Source organism: Eriocheir sinensis, unplaced genomic scaffold (genome assembly GCF_024679095.1).
Source record: "Eriocheir sinensis breed Jianghai 21 unplaced genomic scaffold, ASM2467909v1 Scaffold477, whole genome shotgun sequence".
Classification (NCBI taxonomy): Eukaryota; Metazoa; Arthropoda; class Malacostraca; order Decapoda; family Varunidae; genus Eriocheir; species Eriocheir sinensis.
In genome coordinates, this window is record NW_026111806.1 from 12,501 (window position 1) to 40,039 (window position 27,539).

Sequence of the window (27,539 nt, forward strand, 5' to 3'; positions counted from 1 at the left end):
GTAGGTTCCCCTAGCGGACGGGGAACCCCACGAGTTGCTCTTTGGAATCTGTTTCTAACTCAAGTCTACAGCTGAACATCATCTAGTAGCACTATGATCATCATCAGTGCTCTTATAAATAGCGTCAAACTACCTGTGCTATTAGCAAGCAAAGGAACACTGTCAGTGTTGCATTGTCCCTTATTCTAGGTCAGGTTATTTACTGCTAGGTACTGTTCCTTAATCCCTTCCCCCCTGCCATGCAGTGCCATCGATAGCACCAATAAAAATGGTTAAGTGTTAGCATCACTCCCACAATTGTTAGGATTAACACTATGAGCATCATATCAACTGTCATATGCTATTATGATTATCACTATTAGTATTGATGTTACTATTGTCGCCACTATTGTGATTATCTTTCTACTATCCTTTCTATTATTATTGTCATCATTAATGTTGTTGTTCTTGTTGTTGCTGCTGCTGCTGTGCGCCGTAATTCTTCTTTCACTTGTTGCACTGTTCGTCTTCTTCTTCAAAATACTGCTGCTGGTATAGGCGGGTTGGCTCATCAGGGGGTTGGTGGGCTTGCTCGATTGTATGTGAGTGTTATATAAGGTCTTAACTTATTTAGTTATCTATTTATTTACTTAGATAGTGAGTGAGTGACTTAAAGAAACAAACAAAGAAACTAACTAACAAACAAACTAACAAACAAACAAACAAACAAACAAACAAACAAACAAACAAACAAACTAACAAACAATAAAACAAACAAACAAAGAATCAAACAATCTGACAAAAAAAATGAATAAATAAATATTTAACTAACTAGGAAACGAACTTACACACTAACTAGCTAGGAAACTAACAGACTCTCTAAGTAGCCAGGTAACTAAGTAACAAGCTAGCTAACTATCTAACTAACTAACTAACTACATTGTTTCATTGTTAGCAAACTAGCTAGTTAGTTAGTTAGTTAACTAACTAAATAACTAACTAGCAAACAAACAAACAAACAAACAAACAAACAAATAAATAAACTATAAAACAATAAAAAAAAAATTACAAACAAACAACGAAAAAACAAACAATTTATCTACAAAGATATTAAAAACTACAAAAAAAATTAAAAACACACGAACAAACAAACTAGAAAGATATTATAAACTACAATTTTTTTTTAGACAAACAAACAAACAAACAAACAAACAAACAAACACACAAACAAACATACCAACAAACAAATCATTATCACTATTGTTACTTGGTACTTCAGTTTCAGTACACAAGTTAGTTATTCTGTTCGTGGTGGTTTTTATTGTTTTTGTCATCATTATCATTCATTATTGGTATTACAGATCTTGCTATTTTTTTTTTGGCTGATGCTATTTCTGTATAATTATTATTATTATTATTATTATTATTATTATTATTATTGTTGTTGTCATTATTATTTATTGATTGGTTGAATCAGTGATGGGAGTATATAAGGTACACAATCAAGAAAGAAAGCAGTGGTGAGAACAGCAGATGACTTCGAAATTAGAGTGGGGGTTCACCAAGGATCTGCCATTAGCCAGCTCCTGTTTATAACATTAATGAAAAAGGCAACAAAAGAAGAAAAAGGAAAGGCACCATGGGAGCTGCTGTCTGCAGATGACTTGGCAGTAAGAGCAAAAACAACAAAACAGTGAAAGAAAGGTTTAATAAGTAGAAGGAAGGAATGGACAAAAGGTTTACAAATTAAAATGATAAAAACAAAGTACAGGTGACTGAAACAGAAAGAGAAGTAATTAAATCAGGAAACTATCCATGTGGATTCTGTGGGAAGGGATTAGGTGTAAATTCTGTCTAGTGCACATGTTGCAGGCAGTGGTGCCACCATAGATGCTCAGGCCTCAGACATGTAAGAGGAGTGCAGAATTTTACATGCTCAACTTGCATAAAGAGACAGCTAGGACAAGAAACTGAGAGGGATGAACTAGAGGTGAATGGAAGAACTGTTATTTGGGAGATATTCTGCAAAGTGAGGCAGGAGTGGAGAGGACATTGAGAGTGAGAGTGGCAGCAGCAAGAGTAAACTGGAGGGAGATGGCTAATCTGCTCCTGAATCATAACATCCCTCTAAAGACCAGAGCAGGGGTGTACCAAACATGTATCAAATTAGTGATGTTCTATGGAGCAGAAACATGGTCTATAACTACAAAAATTGATGGAGGTTGTGAGAGCAAGTGATTGCATAATTCTGAGGTATATGGCAGGGATCAGGTTGCAAGACAGGGTGTCCACTGCAGATGTGGCTAACAGATATTGAGTAAAGGATCTGGAAACAATGCTCAGAAGGGAAAGACTCCAATGGTTTGGACATGTAAAGAGAGCAAGGGAGGATACAATGCTGGGAGTTGTGGAGACATTAGAGGTAGAAGGAAGGAGACCAATTGGTAGACCTAGGAAAAACATGTAGGCATATTCAGGAAGAATGGGCAATAGTGGGACTGGATGAGCATCAGGCAAAAGACAAAGTAGAATAGACATGAGCCATAAAGCGTCCAACCACTCAGGAAGGAAATGGACATGAAACGAAATGATGATGATGATTGTTATTAATATTATTTTTACCACTGTTATTGTTGTTGTAATTATTATTGTTATATTTGTTATTACTGTTGTTGTTATTCTTGTTCCTGCTGTTATTATTATTGTTGATGTGGCACAGAGTTTTGTCACCTTCATTTGGTCTGCCCAGTCCTGATCTACACATGCACAGAACCAAATGCTTGCTAAAACAGACTAACTAAGTGAAGCATCTTAGTGTAAGTACCAAGGAAAACCAAAGAAGCAATACAAGGCAGAACAGCTCAAAAGAAAAAGAAATAGATCTCTTGAAATCCTGATTTCTGAAGGCAAAAACAAGATGGCAACAAGACAACATGACAGATTTTATGGGAAAATGGCCATATTCAAGGAAGAAACACTCCCCATAATTCAAATACAAGGGGACCACGTTATCTCATTTTTCACAATTACCGACATTCAAAGGTGCAGGAAAAACTTTACTAATTCAAACAATGTCCAATTTCAAAAATGACATCATCAATTACTTAAAAAAAAATTTGGGTGGAACAGATCCCAACAAGCAGTTTAAAAAAAAAGACACAATACTGTGTCAAAATTAAGCAACCCTGTGAATGTCAACAAAGCCAAGACAAACCAAATCAAGAGTATGACTCTACACCACAGTTGTCATTATTGTTGTTGTTGTTGTTGTTGTTGTTATTATCATCATTATTATTATTGATTTTGTTACTGATTTTGTTAGTTATTATTATTATTATTATTATTATTATTATTATTATTATTATTATTATTATTATTATTATTATTATTATTACTATCATTATAATTACTATTATTATTATTATTAGTGTTCTTGTTCTTCCTATTCCTGTTATTATTAATGGTACTATTATTTTTATAATTATTATTTTGATTGTTCATGTTACTGGTTGTAGCTGTAATAGTAGAGGTAGCGATCGTAGTATCAGTGCTATTCATCACTCCAATAATTTTCCACTGGCAGAGTAGGCCAGGGACAAGGACACTGGTATTTGGGTTCAGTTAGGTAAGGTTAAATGCAAAAAGCTCCAGGCACACTTACATGCAAACATACATACATTTATGCAAACATGTATGCATTCATGCATAACTGCATGAAAGCTTATCCAACATACAGACATTCACATACACACATCCATATATTTTCTTAATCATGCATTTATAAATTACATGGTATTTAGATGCATTCACTTTCATTTCCTCTATTCATTCTTCTTCAGAATGCCAACTGGTGGTGTGGAGACAGCATGGGCCAAGACACCGAGGGCTGGGTCATCATCATCACACTGGGCTCACTGTACCTGAGGAATAAGTCCAAAGTAAATGACTGCCCAATGAAACAACAAATGACCATGAAAAAAGAAATACACACACACACACACACACACACACACACACACAAAAAAAAAAAAAATTCTTATTGTCTAGTTAACATACTACATCAGCAACTATTATTTCTGTTACGTGGTTTTCACTATTCAACAATGGACAAGAGAATCAACAAATTCTCAATCATAACCAACACAAAAATAGTAAAATAGCTATGCTGATGAAGTCCTTTCAACTACCTTTAACCATCCTCTCTTCTATTATTACTAGGAAATGAAAACTCTTGTATCCTACCCTGGGCAATTTTTTGGCTAACAGTATAAACAGCCCCATCTATGTTAAAGTTGTCATTTGCCATGGAAACACAATTTAAGACCCTCTACAACTGAAGATGCTAACTGATGGCCAATCATGACTGCATGTTTCATGAATGTGATATGACAGTGCCCACTTGGGGATGCTCTTTCAATACTGCTAGTCTTCCGAGCACCATATCTGGCACCACTAAAAAATTGCAAACACCATGATGGGCTTGGGCCAACCATCTGGCCCCGAGAGCCTGCCAGCACTATAGGCAAAGATGGAAAAAAAAAAAAAAAATGATTTGTCCTGAAAAAAAATTATTTGCCAAACCACATAAAATCATTTTTTGCAGTGTGAGTGTGGAGAAAAAAACAGAACAAGATCCCTGGTAAGTCCTTCAGGAGACTAATATGGGCTGAAAATAAACATTTGCTTGAAAACACAAACAAAAGTGCCAGGTCAATCTGTCACAAGCTGATGTGTTGGAGGCAGGCAAAAGGTTCCTCGTATTGAGCACTGATCATTTCTTAAGTGACGTCAGATTTTTTCAATGTAAAATTAGCTTCACATTATATCACATACATAATTAAAGGAATGCTTCATTACTTACAGCAACAACACTAGATATTGCCACTTTGACTAAAGAATCGAAAGATGAGGCCAGACATGTCTTGTTGCCAGCATAGGGCTGACCCACCACACTGACACAAGTCCACTGTAACTCTAAAGGTTCTGGCGACACCTGTCCATCAAACGCTAATGCGCGACCCAAAAAGACTCCATTTTTTAGTATAACTGGACCCCCAGTGGTATTAACCACAACAGCTACGGTCCTACTTCCCTCGCGTACCATGTTAAGGGTGGACTCTATCGCTAGCGTGTTCACGACTAGGCCCTTCTAGACAGATCTCACAACCTACGGTGGCGTTAGGGACTAACACGGGGATGTGCATTGCAGTTTGTTGAGGGATTTCATGATTCCCTACGACTATCGCATTGACATTTTTCCATCCACGAAAAACATCAGGTGATGTTGGTGGTTTATCATGAAGTGTGTTGGTGCCCGGTGGTGCCCACACACAGTGGTGTAACAGACTGACTGGAGGACCCTGGACAAACTTAGTTTGTGAAATTTTGCCGGAGGCGGCCGGTAAGTGAAGCAGCGCCCTGGCCCACGGGCTGGTAGTTGGCAGTAAAATAATATAAAAAAAAAGGCACAGCTAAAAATTTTCAATAGCAAACCATTATCATGGAAAACTGGTCACACCTGTAGTGAGACAGTGAGACAGGACGTGGACCGTTTGATGACGACACTGACAGTGAGACTAACGACGACCAAAGACTGGGCACAGGGACTATAATCCAACCAAATTGTTGAGTCAGTTTGGGCGTACGCTCCCACGGGTCCATTTCTCCCCTCTGCTCTGCCACACAGTCCCAACACCTATCTCTTCCTCTCATATGTAAGGTAAAGGTAGCATATGATAGGAAAAAATAGGTGTCGGGAGTGTGGCAGAGAAGAGGGAAGAAATGGACTCCAGGGAGCCTACGCCCAAACAGACTCGACAATTTGGTTGGACTACAGGGTGGTAACTGTTGATAATGAGGACAACCAGAACAGGGGGATACCAGTGTGTGATCCCTCAGTCTTTTCCTTTGCATGGTCGGAGGGGTCAGATTTTGTACCAGACCTTCATGCGTTTCGGAATGAGGGGAGAGGTTTGACTGAAGACTGGCCTTGCAACGACCAGGCAAGGGAGAGCGACTACTTCCGTGCTTTTGTTGATAATGAGATTTTGGATTTCATTGCTGCTCAGTCAAATGATTACTATCATTATAAATATCCACCAGGAGCGCTCTTATGGCCCTTTTCCAAAGTACAGCAATGGGTGGATACAACACGAGATGAGTTGATTGTCTTTTTTGCCCTTATTATGTTGATGCATCTTTGTAAGCAGTCAAATCGACAAGCATATTGGCGGAACACCAATCTCTCAATCCCCCTGTTCAGAAAGTATATCACTAGGGACAGGTTTTCATTGCTAACAAAGTTTTTACACTTTGCAGACAATAATCACCCTAGCAACTCTGACCCTATCTGGAAGGTGAGAGATGTATTTAGGATGATCCTTTCACAATTCAGTAAATACTTTGATCACTTTCAGAAAATGGTCACTGATGAGTCCCTAGTATTATTCAAGGGTCATCTCAGCTTCAAACAGTATGTCACGACTAAAAGACATCGCTTTGGGATATAACTATTTGTTCTTTGTGACTTTGAAACTGGGTTACTTGTTGACATGACTGTTTACACGAGCAAAGACGTGGATATACCAAAAGTCAATAAGAAAAACCCTCTAGGCATGTCTGCTGCTGTTGTCATGAAAATGTTTGATGACGAGATTTTCTATTCTCTTTTTTATATTACTCTCTCGGTCCCACATGTCCTCTGCGTGTATCGAAACACACTAGAAATTAATCACAACAAGGAGAGGGTATTCCACGGCTGCCTGGGATTGAACCCGCGACCAGCGTGACGGGAGAGCCACTCCTTACCGAGTCGGCCAAAGAGGTACCCCACTGGCTAAGTGGGTTATGGGAGGCTCGTTCATCAGGCCGTCGCCGCACTACAAATGATGGCACCATACATAGGTGAGGGTCAAATTCTGTATACTGACAATTGGTATACCAGCCCTGCTCTCTGTAAGTTCCTACATGAACACAAAACGGGGTCATGTGGGACTGTACGGATTAATAGGAAGTTCATGCCAAAATTCAGAGGACCTAAGACAGTAGTTGACAACGACCATGGCAATGATACAGTTCCAAAGGGCAAAAATTCTTCTCCTTCATTCAGATAGAGAAATCTGGTAAGATTCTCACTCTGAATTGGGGCGATAAGAAAGAAGTGCAGTTGCTGTCAATAATTCACCGTGGATAAATGGTAAACACTAAAAAGATTCACTTTCGCACTAAGAAGCCAATTTGGAAACTAGATGTTGTCGTGGACTATACACAAAACATATGAGACTAGTTGACAAATGTGACAGTCAGATTAGTAGCGTTGAGTGCCTGAGAAAATCTTTCAAATGGTATCACAAGTTGTTTTACCATTTGCTAGATATTTCAATGCTCAACACCTACAACATTTCGCTCATCACACACGACTCGACACTGACCAAGAAGCTGATACTTCGGGACTTTGTGTATGATGTCTGTATGCAGCTCCTTGAAGACCATGGACGACCACTCAACCCGACGAAAGGACACCGCCCTACAAAAATTCCAGACTGTTTGTGTGGCTGTATACATTTCCCACCCACACACACACACACATACGTTAGGCTTACGTCCTCCACCCTCACGCATGGGTAGTGGTGGTAGGTGAGGGGAAGAGGATGGGGAGGGGGGGCGGAAGCGAGGGAGGCCAGAGTGAGGCGTGATGATTGTATATCTACATACAGTAATCCCTTGTCTGTTGCGGGGGTCAGGTTCTAGAACCCCCCACGTTAGGCGAAAATCCGCAAAGTAGCGACCTTATATTTTTTTATTGTTTATATATATTTTAAGGCTTTATAATCATACTATAATTCTTGTTTCGACTTCCGACATTTGCTTCACAAATACGTACTTCGTGCAGAAATTAGTTGGGCAGAGCGGAAGAATACTCAGAGAAAGGACAATATGAGCATAGCTCACTTCTTTTATATCACAATTAGATAAATACGTAAGGGGAAAGGGAGGAGAGGGACAAACTGAGTCATGAAAAAAAAATACCGATAGAGGTTGTAAGAAGTGAGAACAAGGAAAAGTAGTGGAGGAAACAGCTAGGGAGAGATAAAGAGGATGAAAACAAGGAGAAGGGTGTGTGTGTGTGTGTGTGTGTGTGTGTGTGTGTGTGTGTGTGTGTGTGTGTGTGTGTGTGTGTGGGGGGGGGGGGGGGGGGAGGGGGAGAGAGAGAGAGAGAGAGAGAGAGAGAGAGAGAGAGAGAGAGAGAGAGAGAGAGAGAGAGAGAGGGTCATATAGGAAAAGGAAAAAGACTAAGAGGACCTACTTGTTGATAACAAAACCACAAAGCACAATTTTTATGCTGGAAGGAGAGGGTAAGGCAAGGAAGAGGGAGTGAGGCAGGGATGGGGAGGAGGGGGGGTGATTGGGGAGGAGGGAGGGACAGAGAGGCTGGGCCCAGCACTGTCTCACTCCCTCCTCACCAGATGGCAGCATCACCTACCTTAGGTTCATTTTCTTTAATTGAAAATTGAGTTCGGAATTATGTTATAAATATAAGGAATATTTATGAAGCAATGACAAACATTTAGCGGCACATAATAATTTTATCGTCTTCATATATATAAAAAAGGACTCCACTAATGATTTTTTTTCATACTTTAAACACCATGAATTATTTCATGAATTAATTCACTCTTTACGGGTTAATCTCAACCTAATGAAGAAGATATTATCTCCCAGTTCTGACACAAATGAGTTGTTCATAACATCCTCGCATTGTAGGATGAAGTCTCTCGCAGTGTAATCCGGTTCATTGCCTGCAAAAGCTCTGACTGATGCCGTAGTCAGCAGAAGTTTAATGGTGTTAGTAGCCATTGTGGATTGTTGGTTAGTTATTACCTTTGTTATGATGCAGGTGGGAAGGAGGAGGAGGAGGAGGAGGAGGAGGAACTCTCTCATCCTCATCGGTCTCTTCCGACTCCTTTACCAACTTCTGATATACCTTGGCCAAAGCTTCTAACTCCGGGTCAGGTTTCTCTGCCATTTAAAAAGAGGCATTAGTAAATTAAGGCTTCATGAGGAGGAATATGGTAAAAGGAAAAGTATTACCGCTAAACTGCACTAAAGGTAATGATCATTCACCGCTAGGTGTGTGCTCACTCACCCCAGATGCTTCCAAATCGCATTAAAAAGAGGGAAAAGAATAATGAGTGAATACTTAGCATGATAAAACTACCTTCTCCACTGTGCAACAAAACACACACAAGAAAGGAGAAAACAAAATGAATGACTATACTTAAAATGCGAACAATGTTCACAATTCAGGAAAAATATTAAACATCCACACACACTTGAATAAAATTCAACAGCCTAAGGGAAACTAGATACGGTTCCACACACAGCACGTAAAAATCACCTGAAATGTCTTAACAAGTAGTGTAAATTAAAACCGATCAGTGTTGTGTCAGCTACATGCATGTGGATACCATGAAAATGTTAAGACGGCCCCCTTGGTACTCCTCCGTCCTTGGCTGGCTTGCCCGCGTCCTTGGCTGGCTTGCCCACGTCCTTGGCTGGCTTGCCCACGTCCTTGGCTGGCTTGCCCACGTCCTTGGCTGGCTTGCCCACGTCCTTGGCTGGCTTGCCCACGTCCTTGGCTGGCTTGCCCACGTCCTTGGCTGGCTTGCCCACGTCCTTGGCTGGCTTGCCCGCACCCTTTGCTGGCTTGTCCCCGTCTTTGACTGATTAATTTCCAGAATGTACCCATAGGCATTTTGAATACAGGAATGCTACTACAGCTGTGATGGAGAAGGTAATGAGAGAATGATTTAGAACAGCCAAAGATCGGGATGGAGGACGCCGAAGGTGACATGAACACCAATGCACTGAAGACTCTAGGAATTCACAACAGTAGGAGTAGTAGTGGTAAACAATCAGTGTTCTTCCCAAAAACCTATCAAAGGTGGTGTCCTGCAGGGCTCTGTCCAATCTCCCACTCTCTTTGTCCATTGATGATCTTTTTCCAAAACAAACTGTTCTATCCATTTCTATGCTGATGACTCTAATCTGCATTATTCAACATCTAATAGAAAATCCTCCCAACAGGAACTACATGACTCAAGGCTGGAGGCTGCAAAACGCTTAACCTCAGACCTTACTATCATTTCTGATTGGGACAAGAAGAACTTAGGGCTGCTTTCACAGTCGTTTTGTTTGTTTTGATCGTTACCAATGGCGCCAATCAACACTATAGTTTTTCACATGAAACTGGCCTATGGGGTAGTGACGGCTGCAGAGGAAGCAAGAGGTGTTGAGAGTGTGTGGTGAGGAGCGGGGCTGGGATAACCCCACAGCCGCCACTACCCCATCGGCCAGTTTTAAGTGGACATTCTATAGCGGTGATCGCCACAATTGGTAACGATCATAACAAACAAAGTGACCATGAAAGCGGCCCTTAGTGTCCTTCCAACGCCTCAAAAAACAAATTTCTCCACTTATCAACTCAATACAATCTTCCAAACGCCTATCCCCTATTCTTCAACAACACAACTATCACCTTCTACAAAAAACATCCTCGGTCTATCCTTAACTCAAAACCTCACCTGCAAAACATCATATCTCTTCTCTCACTAAATCAGCTTCCTCAAGGTTGGGCATTCTGTATTGTCTCCGCCAGTTCTTTTCCCCCTTCTAGATGTTATCCATATACAAGAGTCTTGTCCGCCCTTGTATGGAGTATACATCTTATGCCTTAGGGGGCTCCACACACACACACACACACACACACACACACACACACACACACACACACACACACACACACACACACACACACACACAGCTCTCTTGGACAGTGTAAAGTCTAAGTCTCTCCATTTCATCAGCTTTCTTAATGACAGTCTTTTACCTCTTAATTTCTGCCGCCATGTTGCTGATATATCAGTTACTGATATATCAGTAACTGATATTTTTTGAAGTTGCTGATATATCAGTAACTCAAAAAAAGAAGCCTTGTCTTGTGTCAAGACCGGAGACATTATTTTTTGCATTAAAAACACCTAAACATGATAGGTAGGACACATGAATGGGTAATAATTTTGAGAAAATGTTATCAATATAATGTAAATAATATTTATTGGGTCATGTAAAAACAGCAAATTTTCCAACCAATTTTAAAATGCTGTGGTGTGATGTTATTATCAGTTACATTTTTTTATTTTTTTTAATCTACATACTCTTTTCTCTGAGCTTTATCTCACGTATTATTTTCATATGCATACTGCAGTGTGCCTTTTTAAGCTAGAGCTTAAAAATGCACACTGCATTATGCACATAAAAATAGTTATATGTTCTAAAAGGTTTTAGTCAAATTTTCGCCAACAGTCAACAATATGCTTCTTTACGGTGCTTATGCCAGTAATGTATAGATGCTGTATGTAAGTAGAATGGATTGTTGCAGCTAACAGCAACAAAAAATGTGACAATGTTATAAGGACTAGTTAAGGTTATTTTTATTTTTTTCAAAGAATATTGCTTTAGTGGTACATGTACCATCAATTCTAAAGTTTTCTTTGTTCAAATTATGGGCTGGAGGACAAAAAATAAAGTTTGAATGTGAATATATTGTAACGGTACAAATGTGTATTGAGTGAGTTAGTATGGAATGCAAGTGAGTGAATGACTACATTACAACAAACGAGCAATTAAGTGAGCGACTGTGTGGACGGGTGAACAAGTGTGTGTGATAAGTAGAGATTATTGGTGTGAATGAGGGTGTGAATGGAGGCAAGGCGAGGCACACGGGGAGAGAAGGAGCCGAAGAGCCGTCAACAGGACGCACGTTTTGCTTGACCATCCATCACAGCCCTGTGAACACCACCAACCACCACCAGCACGGCAAAGGCGAGGCAAGGCACAGCAGAGCACAGCAAGGCAAGGCAAGGCAAGGCAAGGCAAGGCAAGGCAAGGCAAGGCAAGGCAAGGCAAGGCAAGGCAAGGCAAGGCGAAACAAAGCACGATTTGGCAAAGCGAAACAAGAAGGACAGAAGCAGCACCACAACACGCCTCAGCCCATAACCACATCCTCGGCCTCTTCAATCACAGTCAGCCCATAGCCACATCCTCGGCCTCTTCAATCACACTCAGCCCATAACCACATCCTCAGCCTCTTCAATCACGCTCAGCCCATAACCCCATCCTTGGCCTCTTCAATCACGCTCAGCTCATAACCACCTCCACGGCCTCTTCAACCACGTCTCAGCTCTTAAACAACACAACCCTAGCCTCGTCAACAACGCTGCTACAGTTACCGGCCCTGGCAGTCTACACCCGCCAGCACCTCACTCGCACCAGTGCCTTCATCCTGCACCAGTCATCACTTCAAGGGTCTTCAATACAGATAAACATTCACATGTTCCCCAATCTCCCTGATAGATAGTTAGTTAAGTTCAATAATATTCATTTATGTATGTATTCATTTAAAAATGTCACTCCGCTAACTGCCAAGGGGCTGTAACTATATTCATACACAAGAAAAGTTGTTAAGTTACTGTAAGTGCTATAATTTTAAGCCTGTCAACCTGCCATTTGGGCATTACTGAACACACACCCACACACGCACATTAGTGAATTATCACCACTCCCCCCTTAACTAAACGTTGTCTCAGAGTGGTTCACACGGGAATCCACTCCCCTTCCATCATTACTGCACATCACAACCCAGAACGAGTGTTCACTTGTCCTGAGGCTTGTCTCAACATCATTGACAACCACTTGGAAATAGCCAGACAACCACCCCGCTACCACATTACCATCTAAACAGTGGCCGTCAGAAGGAATGTAGCATTGCCCTTAAAAAAAAGACGTTACAATATCAATAGTTGTACAGTCACACTACGTATTGCCCAGGGGATGGGATGGCAGGTTCCTCTCTTCTCCTTTTTTGTATAACTTTGCAACAATACACCATCAATCAATCTTTTTCAAGCTAATTAAACTGGTTTCCTTAAAATGTAATTCATACTATATTTTTATATAGCACTACACAGTTATAATTTAAGTTGTTGAAATATATTTATTTTCAATGACTACGTAAAAATGGTACGTGCGGTAAAAAAATATATATAAGCCTCCAGCACAGAAGTAAACTCTTGCAAACCCTAAATGAAATGTTTGTTTAGGGCGTGTGATAGTTATTTTTCGAGTTTGCGTCCTGCGTATAGCAGAAAACTGTTTGTTTCATGTACTTTGAACGTCTGCCTCCAAATAACCAACATAAGCATATATAATTACAATACACACACTATTTAATAGTTTATATTAGGTAACTTATGAAAAATGCCATCAAATTGTGCGTGATCATTGGCAAATCGCACTTTAAACTTGGCGGGCTTAAGGATCACAGTACACATATATACATCCACACAAGAAAGTAGTATCTCAAGTCATATTATGTAAAATATGTGTATGGATGTATGTTTAAGTGTCAGTTGCCATACTCTTAAAAAAAAAATTTCTGTATCATTATATTATTGCCATATTACAAAATGATAAAGTGCATTGAAGCTTTGTTTTGTATTGGTCCATGGCATGCAGTTAGGTTTGAGCAGGCAGGGCTAATGGTGGACTTCTGGTCACTGGTCACCGCCCTCCACACCACCTCCATGGGCCAGCATCATCAACTCCTCCACACAGCTGTGGGTGAGGATAACGTATTGCGTCTCAGACGTGGTGGCCCTGACGTACGGGCCTCCGCCTGGGCCTCACAATGGTCACCTCCACCGCCTGGCCTGGCCCCCGACCCTCACTGACCCTGGTGCAGGACCGTCAAGGAGACCACTGAGCACTTGCTGCACTGCCCCACCTCCACTCCCAGTGGGTGCTGCCATGACACCACCTCCGTGTCCTGGACATGCCCTCCTTCGACCTGCCCACCCTGCTGGCAGCGGCAGGCGTCCACCCCTCACGGCAGGAAGTAGCGGCCACCCGCCCCACCTGCACCTTCCTCAGGAAGACGCGCCTGTGAAGCCCTCTCAGGAAAACACCAGAGATCATGTAAGTGAATAGTTGCCTCAGCCCATAGCAACAACAAGACTGGTCACTTGTGGTGTGAGCAACAGATACCGCATTTCACCCAACAAAGGTATGTAATTTGATTCGTACCATTAGATGCAAGCATCATGTTCACTGTGGTCTACTAAACTATGAAATTATACTGGTGCTTTAATGGTTATCTCGAAAACTAGTGCAGGGGTAGGGGTGGCCATGAGTCACTTTGAAAATTTTGTGAACCCAGGCTTGGTATACTGTATGTTAAATACGCTAGTGTACGTATAGGTACGTAGGTACCGCAAATCTATATATAACTTAGAGAGAATGGGCCTCAGTGGCTCAGTGACACTGGCTTGCCAGGGTGTTGCATCGCATAGGTTAGAGCCCCACCCTGACCCTTTGAGGTGGAGAGGATAGGCCCCCGGGATCTTTCCTTCACCCCAGCCTGAGTGTTGGCCTTAAACTTATGGCATTGGGCTTATCTATTACTGTCTGGGTGGTTGTGCAGCATGCACTGCCCCCCAACCTTGGGGTATATACCCAACAATACCCGCAGGTATTACAGGTAACTCGATTTGCGCGAGTTTGGTTTATGCGTTTTTTAAATAACGCAGGGTTCAAAATCAAAATAAATGTTTCATTTACACGTTTTTTTCACTTATACAAGATATTTTATGGAGTGGCCACCAGATGTCTCACGCAACTGGACTCACACGGTGCCGCGGCCACACAGCTGAGCTCAGTTGTTCCCGCGCGACACTTGAACAACAATACAGTACCCTCCCTGCCACGCTACTCAACAATAACAACACCCTCACTGCTGTGCTACCACGAGGGAAAGGGCAGCCAGAGGAGGAACCACGAGAGGGAGAGGAGGCAGAGTGATACAGTGGGCAATAAAGGTACAAACCTACCTCCTGTTTGATTTACATTGTTTTTGATCTGCGCGACCTCTTCAAGGACACAATACTCGCGTAAATCGAGTTACCTGTATTTCATAACGTTCCCCGTCTCACTGTGGTACTTCTTACCCTAACCATGGGTTAGATCTCATTATTCTATGCATTTTGAATGCCATATATGTGCATCGCAAACGGCTAAAAACTCCACTGCCAATTTTTAAAAAGTTAATGAGTTTTTATGGGTGAGAGTGTGAGTAAAGTCTTAGTATTCAAAGTGGCTAGATTTACAGTGCTGTAACTATATGAATTCTCAGGCTATTTATACAGCCTCCCTTTAATATTGGTAGGCCTAGGCCTAGAACACTTCTAAATTAGACTAGGTCAATGGCTGGGGATTTGTGGGAAATTTACTGTAAAAAGCACCACCCCCTGTAATGTTAGGAATTAGGTCAGTTAACCAGGGGATTAGACAAATTAAATATTTCCCTTATGGAACTAGTCTCGGGCCAAGAGTTCAAGCCAACTAAGAGTATCGTCTGAGCTCAAACAAGCCTTGGATGGTACTTACATCGCTCATCGGCTTCCAGACCGAGACAGTATCACCGTATTCACTGCCTGAAGACTAAACACATTTACCATGAAAGGAATAACAATAGTTCAGTGTTTCCTTTCATGAAATAATAAATAATTGCCCTTGCGGAATTATAATTACAGAGCAAAGATAATTTAACTGATCGAAAGCCACGCCATCTGGCGAGGGAAATTCAAAATACCCCTTCAGACCCACGTGTTGGCTTTTGGCCCACAACATCACCTGCTCTCAAGCTAGCAACACCTCAGCGCTTTCGCCCCATATTAACTCGCGGCAGTGCTGATTTAAACTTAGTCTCGAGGACAACAGGACTCCTCCAGAACTTACTTCAAGAGACCACTTCTTTTGAAACCCTTCGAAAGATAAGCGCCTCCTACGGTGATTACAAATAGGTATTACTATCAGGCCTGTTAGGATTATCATTGCAACGCTGGGAGGTGCTTGGAGGGGAAAGCCCGGCACCCCTGGTGTATTAGTGGTAAGTGGTTTCTGTGCCTTTTTGTGGAGTTGTCCTGGTGTGGTTCAAGTGTCTTGCAAGAAACAATACCGTTGGGTACGGTAAGTTCACTGTATCACAACAGTAATGGCTTGTATGCTTTTTATTTATGGTTGCAGGAATTAATAATAATAACAGCTGTAACATTTATAACATTATATGGGCAGTACGTTAACCTGAAAACCCCCGGAAACCCTTGAAACCCCCCAGCAAGCCCTCAATATCTCATAAATAGCAACAAAAATACTTCATATATACACATCATGTCATGGATGAACGCTCCTATATTGTAAATTTCGGTCAAGATTTACCCTGAGTGTGTTGTTCAATAGAGAATTTCAGAACACTCCTTCAATCTCAGACTGTTGTGCTGATTTCAGTGGTGGTATTAATTTCTTGGGCAAATCCTTCGTTACTTATCTACAGGCTTATTTCAGAATTTTTGCACGCGATGACGGGGGTTGAGGGGGAAAACCCCCCTTTAGGGGTGGGGTCAAGGGGGCGCAAGCCCCCCGTTAGGTAGGCTAGCTTATGTTAGGTTTAGTTTAATTACATTAATTTCAATTTTATTTGATTTGTGGCAGCAGGAAGGCACAAACAGTCAGTGTGGGCTGGGGTAGGGTAGCGTGGTGCTGGGTGAACAGGGTGTTCTCCGAGTGAAATATTCTACTTATTATTAACAGGACTCCCACTTCAATGTCCCAGACAGGACATAACCCCACCCTCAGTACTTCATCATACAGTATACCTGGTATACATCATACAGTAATGTGTGCACAGTACTTATTTGAATTTATATATTTTCATTTATTAATTTCTATTCTTTAACATGTAAAATGGTATAGGTAGCAATCATAGCACTACCTTTTATTCTTTGTACAACAGTTTCAAAATAAATCTGTTTACATGTGGAATTAAGAGCATTGCATGGTAATTCCAAGCTTATGCTCTTTTACTTTCCTCTATTTGTAATTTGTTTCATTAAACTGATTCCAGGTGCTGTTACTCCCGGGCTGCCAGCAGTGAAGCTTTATGACAGAGTACAGGAGGAGTTCCAATCACCTCACAAGGAGACGAGAGGAAGGAGGACCAAGTTAGTGGGAAAAAAGGGTGAGAAAAATGCAGTCACATAACCATATTCTTTACCTATCTTTTGATGCATATAATCAACAATGAAAATCAATGGTAGTTACACCTGAAGATTAGCTGATCCTGAAAATCTAACCTGGGGCGGTATTAATAAAGACTCCTAGGAGTGAAATTCAACTTTCAAAGAGAGTTTCCTCCTAACTTAGCTGCTAACTTCTAGAAGTCGCAAGTTTACTGCTAGGAGTCACCAATTTTAAGGTTATAAAGAGAGATGGTTGCATGTGGAGCGGAGGGAAACTGACTAGTTGGCATCTCGTCTTGGCGGCCGAAGCTCCGCCCCCTCGCCTGCCTAAGCCACGCCCCATGTTGACAAACCAAGTTTACTGCTAGAAGAAGCGACTTAACTGATAGGAGTCGCTGAAAATGTAAAAGTCCTCGTGGGTACTTTTAACGACTTAAAAGCTAACATTTCGGATGTCTCATTCAATATAATAACGATAATAACAGCTGACTGATGGCCCCCACGCACTAATTATCGTGTCTGAAGTGTTGTGCCAATAAAAATACGGACAAACAGCTGTTCCAGGGGGGAGGCACCAATTAAAAAAAAAAAGCAATGTAGCATTGAAGGCGATTATAGTAGGCTACTTATTTAAAGTAATGCACACTTTCCGACATTATTTCCTACATAGCTCATTCACATAGGCATACTAAATATAATCACATAAATAATATCTTTTACAGTAACTTCATACAGGTTGGAATAAGGAATAACCCAGCAGGCACACGACGTCAAACCGACGTTGATAATATGTAGAAATTTGGTCATGACGTCGGACACCATAAAATCGACGTCAATTCAACGTTAGAATTTCAATGTTGATCATGTGTCAGATATCGACGTTGGAATCACATTGAAATCTCGTTAAAAATTCACCGATCTGAAAACTGACCTATTTTGTACGTTGAAATGTGGTTGGAACCTGACGCTGAACCAACGTCTTTCTTCCACGATAAATTCACCGTCGACTCAACGATAGGATTACAACGTCACTTCTACGTCCTATACCGACAATAAATCACATTGAAAAGTTGTTAGGAATTCACTAATTTGAAGACTCCTATGCTCTAAAAGTTGAATTTTGGTTGTAACCTGACGGTGAACCAACGCCTTTCGTCAACCATAAAGTCAACGTCAGCTGAATGTTAGAATCACAACGTTGGTTATATGTCACATGTCGACGTGGAAATTACAAAGAGTTGTGGTTGGAAGTTCACCAAGATGAAGACATGACTTGTATATACTTTCTAAGTTGAATTTTGCTTGTAACCTGACGATGAATCAATGTCTGTCCTGAACCATAAAGTCAATGTCAATGGAATATTAGAATTACAACGTTGATTATATGTTGGATGTCGACGTGGAAATCACATTGGAATATTGTTTTGATTTAAACAAGATAAAGGCTGACCTGCTTTAAGTTGAATTAAGGATGAAAATGGTTACTGAACTAACATTTTCTTTTCAGTGTGATAGCCACATTAACTGTAAAGTGTAACAAAGTCACAATGCCAATGGATATATACATATTCCCTACTCTTGTTGAAAATCTATTGTGAATCTAACACAATTTCAATGTTGATACTTTATTACATTTTGTATTCTATACCTACTGATACCAAAATGGATATCACAATACTGTCACAAAATGTGAGTAATAACTGCAGAATAGCATATTGTAACAGCAGAACATTCGTGTCCCAGTGGATATAGCGTTAATTGGCGTTAATCCATCAAGTACTACCTAAAAGGAATCTAACTCTGTGTAAACACTAATCCTCCCCAACGGCACCATTCCGGCGTCTATAGCATTCAGTCGTTTATAAGTACCAGCCCGCCGTAGATATACAAGCCCCAGAACACAAAGGCCTCGCAGATTTCACCACATTTACCACTTTATTAGGGTAAGTTTGAGTTTATCATGCATTCACAGTTCAAGTTAAACAATGTACAAGAGTTCTCAGAGTATCAAAAAGGTGCTATACCATGTATAACCTTAGTATTCATAGTATATAAGTTAGTAAGTATTTTGTGGAGCCAGCAAATTCTTTCTTGTCTGTTCCCATTTCCCTACCTCAAGCTACTACCTCCTGCGTAGTTATATACTCTTTGTGTCAAGTAAATTTAATAGTGCTAACATAATACTCATGTTATTTTGTATACATAATGTAAGAATTAGTGCATTTCTGTAGATTTATAAATAATAAGACAGGGTATTATGAAGTTTAAAGATTATTATGAAGTTTAATAAGTGCCTGCAAGAATATAATTATAAGCAATTAATTCTTGCAGGGTGCAAGATATGCAAGATATGCAAGATACATGCAAAACTGGAGTCAGAAAAGTAAACCTATTACTTCACGAAGTGGTTTGATCTTCCACCAAGCACCACCGCCCACTTCAAGATATATCTTCGATCAGCTCTATAACAGACTACTGGACTGTGGATGTGTCAGACTATATAATACGTAAGCTATAAACTAATATTGCATCATACTGTACAGTACTTCTGATGGTGTCGTAGTAAGTATAGCACATATGCTTTGTCTATGTTTTTAAAACTAGGTGTGTCATGATCTAGGTTCACAGATATACTGTAGCTTGTATGAATAGAATGCATGGTGACGCACTAGATGTTTAAAAAATTTCCTTACGCCCCGTTAAGTTTCGTGTAGTTTTTACCCCGAACTCCTCTTTGCCCCTTTACCTGGCTTAACCATCAATATTTCGTGTTTATTAGGTTGGCAGTAGTTGCCAGAGTTTAGCCAGAACTACACTATTGACAATCCAGCAAAACAGGTTAAGGTCTTCCCTTCCATCCTAACCTAACCTTTTTTGATGGGTTAGCAATATTGTATCTTTGGCTAAGATCTGGCTGGCAGCCCATAAATGCTCGGCAGCAGACAGGAGTAAACCAGATCTATTCAGTATTGTCACTTAAGTTAACCTTACCTATGTAACCTACCTTTTCCTAACCTATACATTTGTGCATGTCAACTCAGACGGAAACGACCAGTTACCACCATGGCACGTTATTTGAAATGGTGGGGGAAGATCAATGCAGATGTTAATGCTGTAGCACAGGAGAGCAGCTCTAGTGACAGTATTGAGGATAATTTTAATGAAGTCAGTGAGTCAGCTGGTGTACAAGCAGAGGTGCCTGATGAGGTTAGGTGTCTGGAAGCTCCTCAGCTGGCAAGTGACTCTTATTTAGCAAGTGTTGAGGTCGGGCCTAGCTCAGCAGGCATTTCTGACCATAACACATGTTCTTCCTCTGATTCTGAGATAGACAATAGTGATCAAACTACACATTCATATTCTTTTTCTGATTATGAGATAGAAGAATCAAGCAACTCAGGAAACACAGAGATTAGACGTGAGCTAGCAGAATGGGCACTGAAATGTAATTGTACTAGAAAGACACTGAATGACCTACTAGCTATACTTCGCCGGCACGGACACAATGATCTCCCTGCAGATGCCCGAACGTTGCTTCAGACTCCAAGGACTGTAGACGTGTTATCTAAATGTGGTGGCCAATATGCCTATTTTGGTATAGAAAAAGGTATCTCACATATTTCTGGGCTGAAATCACTTATATCAAAGGGAATTAGTTTGCAGTTCAATATTGATGGTTTACCACTATTTAAATCAAGTAATGTACAGCTTTGGCCTATAATGTGTAGCATAAACCGTGGGCATGTCCCTTTCATTGTTGGGATGTTTTGTGGAACAGGAAAACCCAGCCCGGTGAAAGAATACCTTGCAGATTTTTTGAAAGAGCTTCACAAGTTAACAGTTAATGGCATTAAATTTGAAGACAAAACATACAATGTTTCAGTTGATGGCTTTGTGTGTGATGCCCCTGCAAGGGCATTTTTGAAATGCGTAAAAACCCATACTGGATACAGTGCCTGTGAAAGATGCACAGTACATGGATCCTGGGATGGAAGAGTAGTATATAACACACAGGAATTATTCCCTCTCCGTAAAGCACAGCAGTTTCAAAATATGGCATATGAAGACCATCAGATAGAGCAATCACCTCTCACAGACATTGGCATTCTTTGCATTGAACAGTTTGCCTTGGATTACATGCACTGTGTTTGTTTAGGTGTTGTGCGACGTATTTTGTCCTTTTTAAAACATGGTCCCACACAGTGCCGTCAGTCAGCTCGCCAGATATCAGAAATATCAAATAGACTAGTGTCGTTGAGTGGATTGATGCCCAGTGAGTTTGCTCGACAGCCCAGATCGCTGGAAAGCAACTGAACTGCGCCAGTTTCTCCTTTACACAGGCCCTGTAGTTTTAAGAGATGTGGTCCCAACACCAATTTATGACCACTTTCTCTGCTTAAATGTTGCCATAGCTTTTATGTTAGATGCTGATGCTGACAAGAGAAACTTTTACTTGCCATATGCTAAAGAACTTTTAGAGTGTTTTGTTGGCAATTGCCCAGACATTTATGGTAACACTTTCACAGTTTACAATGTTCATAACCTCATACATTTACATGAAGATATGACTTTCTTTCAGTGCTCTTTGAATGATATATCTGCATTCAAGTATGAAAATCATCTCCAGATGGTAAAGAAAATAGTCAAAAAAGCACAAAATCCCATTGCACAGATTGCAAAACGCTTAACAGAACTTAATGCACATGGATCCACTAGTACAGCCAAAGTAATATATCCTGTCATCTCTACAAGGAGCAAAGATAACTGTTTCATACTTCATACAGAAGATTTTGTCTTTGTGCATGAAGAAAAGAGCAGTGGTGAACTTGCTTGTGAAATTATAGGTCAGATTCATATGCAAAATTTCTTTGAAAGTCCTTGCAATTCAAAACTAATGAATATTGCTTTTATAGAGACCAAACATTTGAAGCAAAAGCTCAGAAAGAAAGTAATAGACAGAAGTTGCATTTCTCAAAAGTTGTGTGCTTGCCGTATGATGATGGCTTTGTATTTTTCCCATTATTACATAGGGCTGAAAAGTTTTAAGGATCAGTCCATATTGGACAAAATAGCTTCTTTACCCTGGCCTATCACCAACAAAATCTCAATTACTGTTGTGAACACTGCACTTAGGTGTATGAGTAAAGTACCTAAATATGTATGTTTGCAATTATGTTTATAATTTTGTAGTTGTTGCTTCCTTACTGCATAAAGCTTTTATTTATTTTATTTATTAGATGAAATATAAAAGCATTTAAATTGACACCATCAGGGGTTACAGTAGTGTGCAAGCCATGTATTATAGCTACTATGTATATATATAGCTTATCACATTATTCAATCCACACAACTGCTAAACAGTATGGCAATGTGGGCTCGAGCAGTGTGGCTGGAGGACAATGAAGAGCAGGAGGGTGTTATACCACAGAAGTGGATACAGAATCAAATGGTCCATTGGCCACCTGGTGTTAATGCTGCCCCCGCTATGGCTGAAATGAGAGATCCAACACCATCTTGGAGAAAGTTCACACTTGTGAAAGTAAAAATTGCTTCTGGTGTGTAACAATTTTGTTCAAAACTGCTTTTGCCTATTTGAATTGTGAAGTAAAAGAAGTACTGCAGACTTTTTAGATATTGCTTATTGTGATTTTCAGTTCTCTCAAAGAAGATAATAATGCTACCATACATGTACTGGAGGTTGCATAATATTATTTGCTATGTGCATATGTTTATGCATATTTTATTACATGTATGGTCTTACTTGATAGATGACAAAACTGTCTGTGAGGAATGCAATACTACCACGACATCTGAATTGAGTGATGAAGAAGAGAATGTGAAACGACGCAAGAAGAAAAAAATATTTGAAGACTTCTACGTTGCAGGTAAGAATGAAATCTAAAGGTAACATATTCAGCATAGACTGCACTGTAAATATTAGGTAGACTATGTAAGAGTTCAGCTTTAGAGATAGATGAGATGGCAGTACTGCCATCAGGATTTGATAAAGAAGGGAAAGATGAAGTAGTAAAGTGACCCTGTGTGACTATCCGTGACTGACTGCCGCACCTCCGCCGCTGCCCGTCTCTGGGCCGGCATGGGTGTGTCAGAGGTTGACTATTATTTGCTAAGGAGTATGTGTTAATTACACTTATGATAGACTGTGTTAAGATGTGTAATGTGTGTGTACTTGTAACACATTATTGTGTTATGTGACACCACTATATGTGTAGTGTAATAGAGTAAACACTAAATTAAATGGAGTGTATGGACACTAACTGATACACCTGAATATTGCTGAGCTAAACAGACAGACATCCTGTCACCACTGTACACTCATACACACATACATAAGAGCCTACTTTAAGTCACGTAGACATGGGAATGTCTAGATAATTTAATATACCTATTTTATATATGCCTATTTGGGTTACAGAGTAAGGCATATAGGCCAGGTAAAATAATGGATATAGATTCTCTTTTATGCTAAAGTGAATTTTTTTTTTTTATGATTTGCAGATGAGTGCAATGACATGATGCAGGAAAAGGAAAAGAAATGTGAGTCTTTCCATTAATATTAACAATAAATATCATCAGTATTAACATCCTGTGATGGGAACAAGATATTTTGCCACAGTAATCCCTACATTTTGTAGGGGGTGGCAAAAGGGATAGTGTGGGGGGGTTGGGCTTCCCTTCTTCTGTATTACTATCTCATAAATAGACAAGGCACACTGTTGAGTAAGAGGATAGTAAATCAACTCTGTAAACTGAAGAATATGCCTTGTTTGGATTACCCACCTTTTATGAACTAAACCACCTTGGTACATAGATATGTAAATGTATTTGTAGCTTTTATCTTGCTTTTTACAATCTAGTAGTTGTTCTTGTATTTTTATATCATTGCTAACATGAAAGCACATTGTATTTCTCCACCATGTATCATGTTTTTCAGGTGGTGCCTCTCTACCAAAACCCCCAGAGAAATTTGTAAGAAAGCAGTTGATACAACAAAAGAAATCTCCCCAGAAGAGACAGACTCAGGTGTTTCCTACAAGGACTTCTCCTCGGAAGAGAGTGCTGGATTCATCCCAGAAAGGGATACCACATTCACAAGCCCTTCCTAGATCCTCATTGGAGCTGAGTAAGTACAGTATTGGCTTGCACATCTTGCTCTTGGCGCTCACACATAGTCTTAATGTGTGATGAAAATAACATTATTGGAGCATAAAAGTGAAAGTCCAGAATTTCTGTGATGCCATATCTGTGTGCATTACCACTCTGATGGCAATCTATGGAATCTGTCCAAATTAGGTAATAATTAATCTGAGGCTTATGAAGATTGTAATCAGTGCATTTATTCTCTTTCTGTTTTATGGATTAAGCTGTTTGTTTACTGTGATAGGTAATTTATCATCAGTTAGGTTCTTGTTTTGAATAGCACCAAAACATATTACTCTTATGCCAAGGTTTTTGGAACATAAATAAATTGAAACGTATTCATGGCTTGAGCACTTTGGTGATTTTGGTGAATGTTGACTTTATGATATCTGTTTTTGACAGGTTGTGTTTCACAGGGGGCTGGTCCATCCTCACAAGGAACATCACATGGGATGGGTACAGATGACATGTTGCCTATGTCTGATGGAAGTAAGATTATTTTTCTTGAATGTATTGCAAGTACTTGTGAAACAAACAGACGTGGCACTAGGGCATGGGCTTCAAGGGAACTTACTCTGGACAGAAACTGGCCGAGCCGTGCAACTGACCTACATAAAGTGTAGGCAGGGTATTATCTCCTTTCACTGGGGGTTCAGATGGTAGGGTGACTGGGATTATGTCTTGTTATGGCTTGGCTAACTCCCTTCTTGGGGGAAACAGACTTGGTATATATATAGATAGGAAATATGTTCATCTTATGAATAAGATAAACAGTTATAGATTAGTCTTTGAATAAGCATATGGGCAATATGTGTTTTGCTTTACTTGTAGCTGTTGCTGCTCTCTTTCTTTTACAGGCATTTGGTATGACATCTCTACAGCTCTAATCTTTTCCTACCCAGCTTCATTCCACTCCCATTCTTTACTTCCTTATGTTAAAGTAGGTAGAATTACACTCTTCTTTTGATATCTCTTAGCTTCCAAAATTATAGTTTAATTCCACTATCTATCTCTCTGACGCCTCGCTCCCTCTGGGAGAGAGGCTTTCCTATCCACCCTATCATATGCCTTTTCCAGATCCATAAAGGCTGCATACAACTTCTTATCTTTTCCCAAGTACTCCTCTACTACCATTTTAATTGCAAAACACTGATCCACGCAACCTTTCCCCTTTCTGAAACCTCCCTGTTCCTCACTGACCTTTTCCTTGGTCACTTCTATCAGTCTTTCAGTTAGGACTCTCCCATACACTTTTCCTGGCACACTAAGTAAACTTATCCCTCTGTAGCTGTTGCAGTCATTTCTGCAACCTTTACCTTTGTACAGAGGTACAATGACTGCCTCTCTCCACTCTTCTGGGACTTCTCCGCTCCTCCATGCTAGATCACATATCCAGAACATCCAGTCTGCTATTACTTCACCTCCAAACTTTAGCATTTCTGCAATCACTCCATCTATGCCTGCAGCTTTGCCGCTCTTTAGCCTAGCCATCACTTTCTCCACCTCTTTTCTATTTATTCCTTCCTGCATACCCACACGCTTTCCACCTGCTTCAATGCCTATACTAGATACTATTGCTTCACCTTCCGTCCTTCCATTCATTAGGCGGTCAAAATGCCTTTTCCATACCCCTCCTACCTCATCCTTACTACCTACAAGAACCCCATCCTCCCTCTTCATTCTCACACTCCCACACTCCTCTCCCCATCTTTCTTTCTTAATTTCCTTCCAAAATAACTTCTTGTTCTCACTGAACTTTTCACTCAGCTTCCTACCAAACTCTTCATCTACTCTCTTTTTACTTTCTCTTATCAATTCCTTCACCTTCGGATTCCATGATCGATACTCTGCTTTCCTTTTCCTTTTAATTTCATTTACTTTCATTTTAATTTAATTCCACCTTCCAGATAATTTCTTTATTCCAGTATCCTTCCTATCCTACATTGTTCTTTCATGTTGTGCTTGCATAAGATCTAAATCATTATCAACTGATCTTTTTTCGCACACAAAAAAATGGGGATAGCCCAGACAAGACACATCCCATGACTTAGTGAGTTGATATACATGATTTAAGTCTTGTTTAAGCACACCATGAAAGAAAAATTGAGGATAGGAGGATATTAAAGAAAATATCTGTAAGGTGAAAGCACTTAAAAAATCCACAGAATAATAATATTCTGAACTCCAAACTGTAATGTATGTGATTGTAATAGTGAACCATATTTTCCATTACAGAATTTCAGAAAAAAGTATTGTTCATTCTGTCTAGTATAAGGGATGGCATAAAGCAAATCCAACATAAGATTAACCAGAGCAACAATGACAGTGAGGTGGAGTTTGAAATCAAGAGAATGAACTCAATAGCTGAAGTCCAAGAAAATGAGAAACTTCTTCAGGACCCAGAAAGTCTCAAGCATGCAGTAGGTTATTAAGTCAAGGTTATCTTGTGAAAGTCACATACGCTTTGTGTGATTATGTCTTTATGCACACAAACACAATATAAACCAGGTATATACTGTATATATCCTAATTTCAGATTTCCCGGCTAAGTAGGATCGGAGGAATCAGCATGAAAGATGCAGTTGCCCAAGCAATGCAAAGGTAAATATGTGGTATAGTAGCATTGCACCTCAATGTATGTTATTATAATATTCAGTTTTGCAACCTACATAGGATATTAGAGGCATCAGCATGAAAGTTACAGGCAATGCACAGATATATATACTCGCTAGTGTATTTTGTATTAAAGCTGATATTGCGGCTAGATGTATTTTGTATTATTAATGTGCAGGTCACATGAAATGCTAAGCATGAAAGTTTTCATAATGCTATCCTGTGTACATAATTTATTTTTTGTACAGTAGAAGCTTGATTTTCAAAACTTGGTGGGATGTAGGAGTGTTAATTTTCTTTGATGGAAATTTTTTTTTAGATAGAAGGTTAACTCCCAAGAATGTTTAAATGGGAAGTGTATAGATAAGCGGTTGCCGGTGTGAAGATTATACTTCTAAATCAGTCCCCACTTAATCAGAATTCAAGTCATGCATGCTTGGTAGTCATAAGTGTCTTAGACTTATTTTAGTGATATGATGTAATGGAATGCTTATTTGATATAGGACACTCTCTGCAATTAAAATAAGAATATGGCACTTTGCAGTAAATACTATTTAGCTAAAGAAGACAAATGTTACCAGAATGTGGAAAAAAATCACCTTATACAACACGAAACAATGTAGTCTAACACAACACAGTATAACACTACACAATGCA

General features: G+C 40.0%; 1 protein-coding gene and 1 long non-coding RNA gene across 5 annotated transcripts; one reads left to right on the top strand and one right to left on the bottom strand.

Moving 5' to 3' along the window:
* Positions 1–2,709: 2,709 nt before the first annotated feature.
* On the bottom strand, positions 2,710–18,504 carry LOC126992492 (uncharacterized). Its single transcript, XR_007746580.1, has 2 exons — positions 8,860–18,504; positions 2,710–3,899 (listed from the first exon to the last, which is right to left on the bottom strand). It is a non-coding gene; the product is annotated as an uncharacterized LOC126992492 (long non-coding RNA).
* A 99-nt stretch (positions 18,505–18,603) lies between these two features.
* Positions 18,604–27,255, top strand: LOC126992490 (uncharacterized). Of its 4 annotated transcripts, XM_050851248.1 has the most exons (9): positions 18,609–19,054; positions 19,443–19,618; positions 22,470–22,663; positions 22,877–22,993; positions 23,628–23,666; positions 24,064–24,252; positions 24,672–24,758; positions 26,505–26,689; positions 26,806–27,249. In XM_050851248.1, the coding sequence occupies exons 2-9, from the start codon at positions 19,473–19,475 to the stop codon at positions 26,872–26,874; spliced, it is 1,026 nt and encodes a 341-aa protein (XP_050707205.1). In that variant the 5' UTR covers positions 18,609–19,054; positions 19,443–19,472; the 3' UTR covers positions 26,875–27,249. The 4 variants fall into 4 exon arrangements, 3 of the variants coding, with proteins under 3 accessions (XP_050707207.1, XP_050707205.1, XP_050707206.1); XR_007746579.1 differs by lacking the exon at positions 22,470–22,663 and having other exon boundaries at positions 18,604–19,054; positions 26,806–27,253; XM_050851250.1 differs by lacking the exon at positions 26,505–26,689 and having other exon boundaries at positions 18,606–19,054; positions 26,806–27,255.
* Positions 27,256–27,539: the final 284 nt, after the last annotated feature.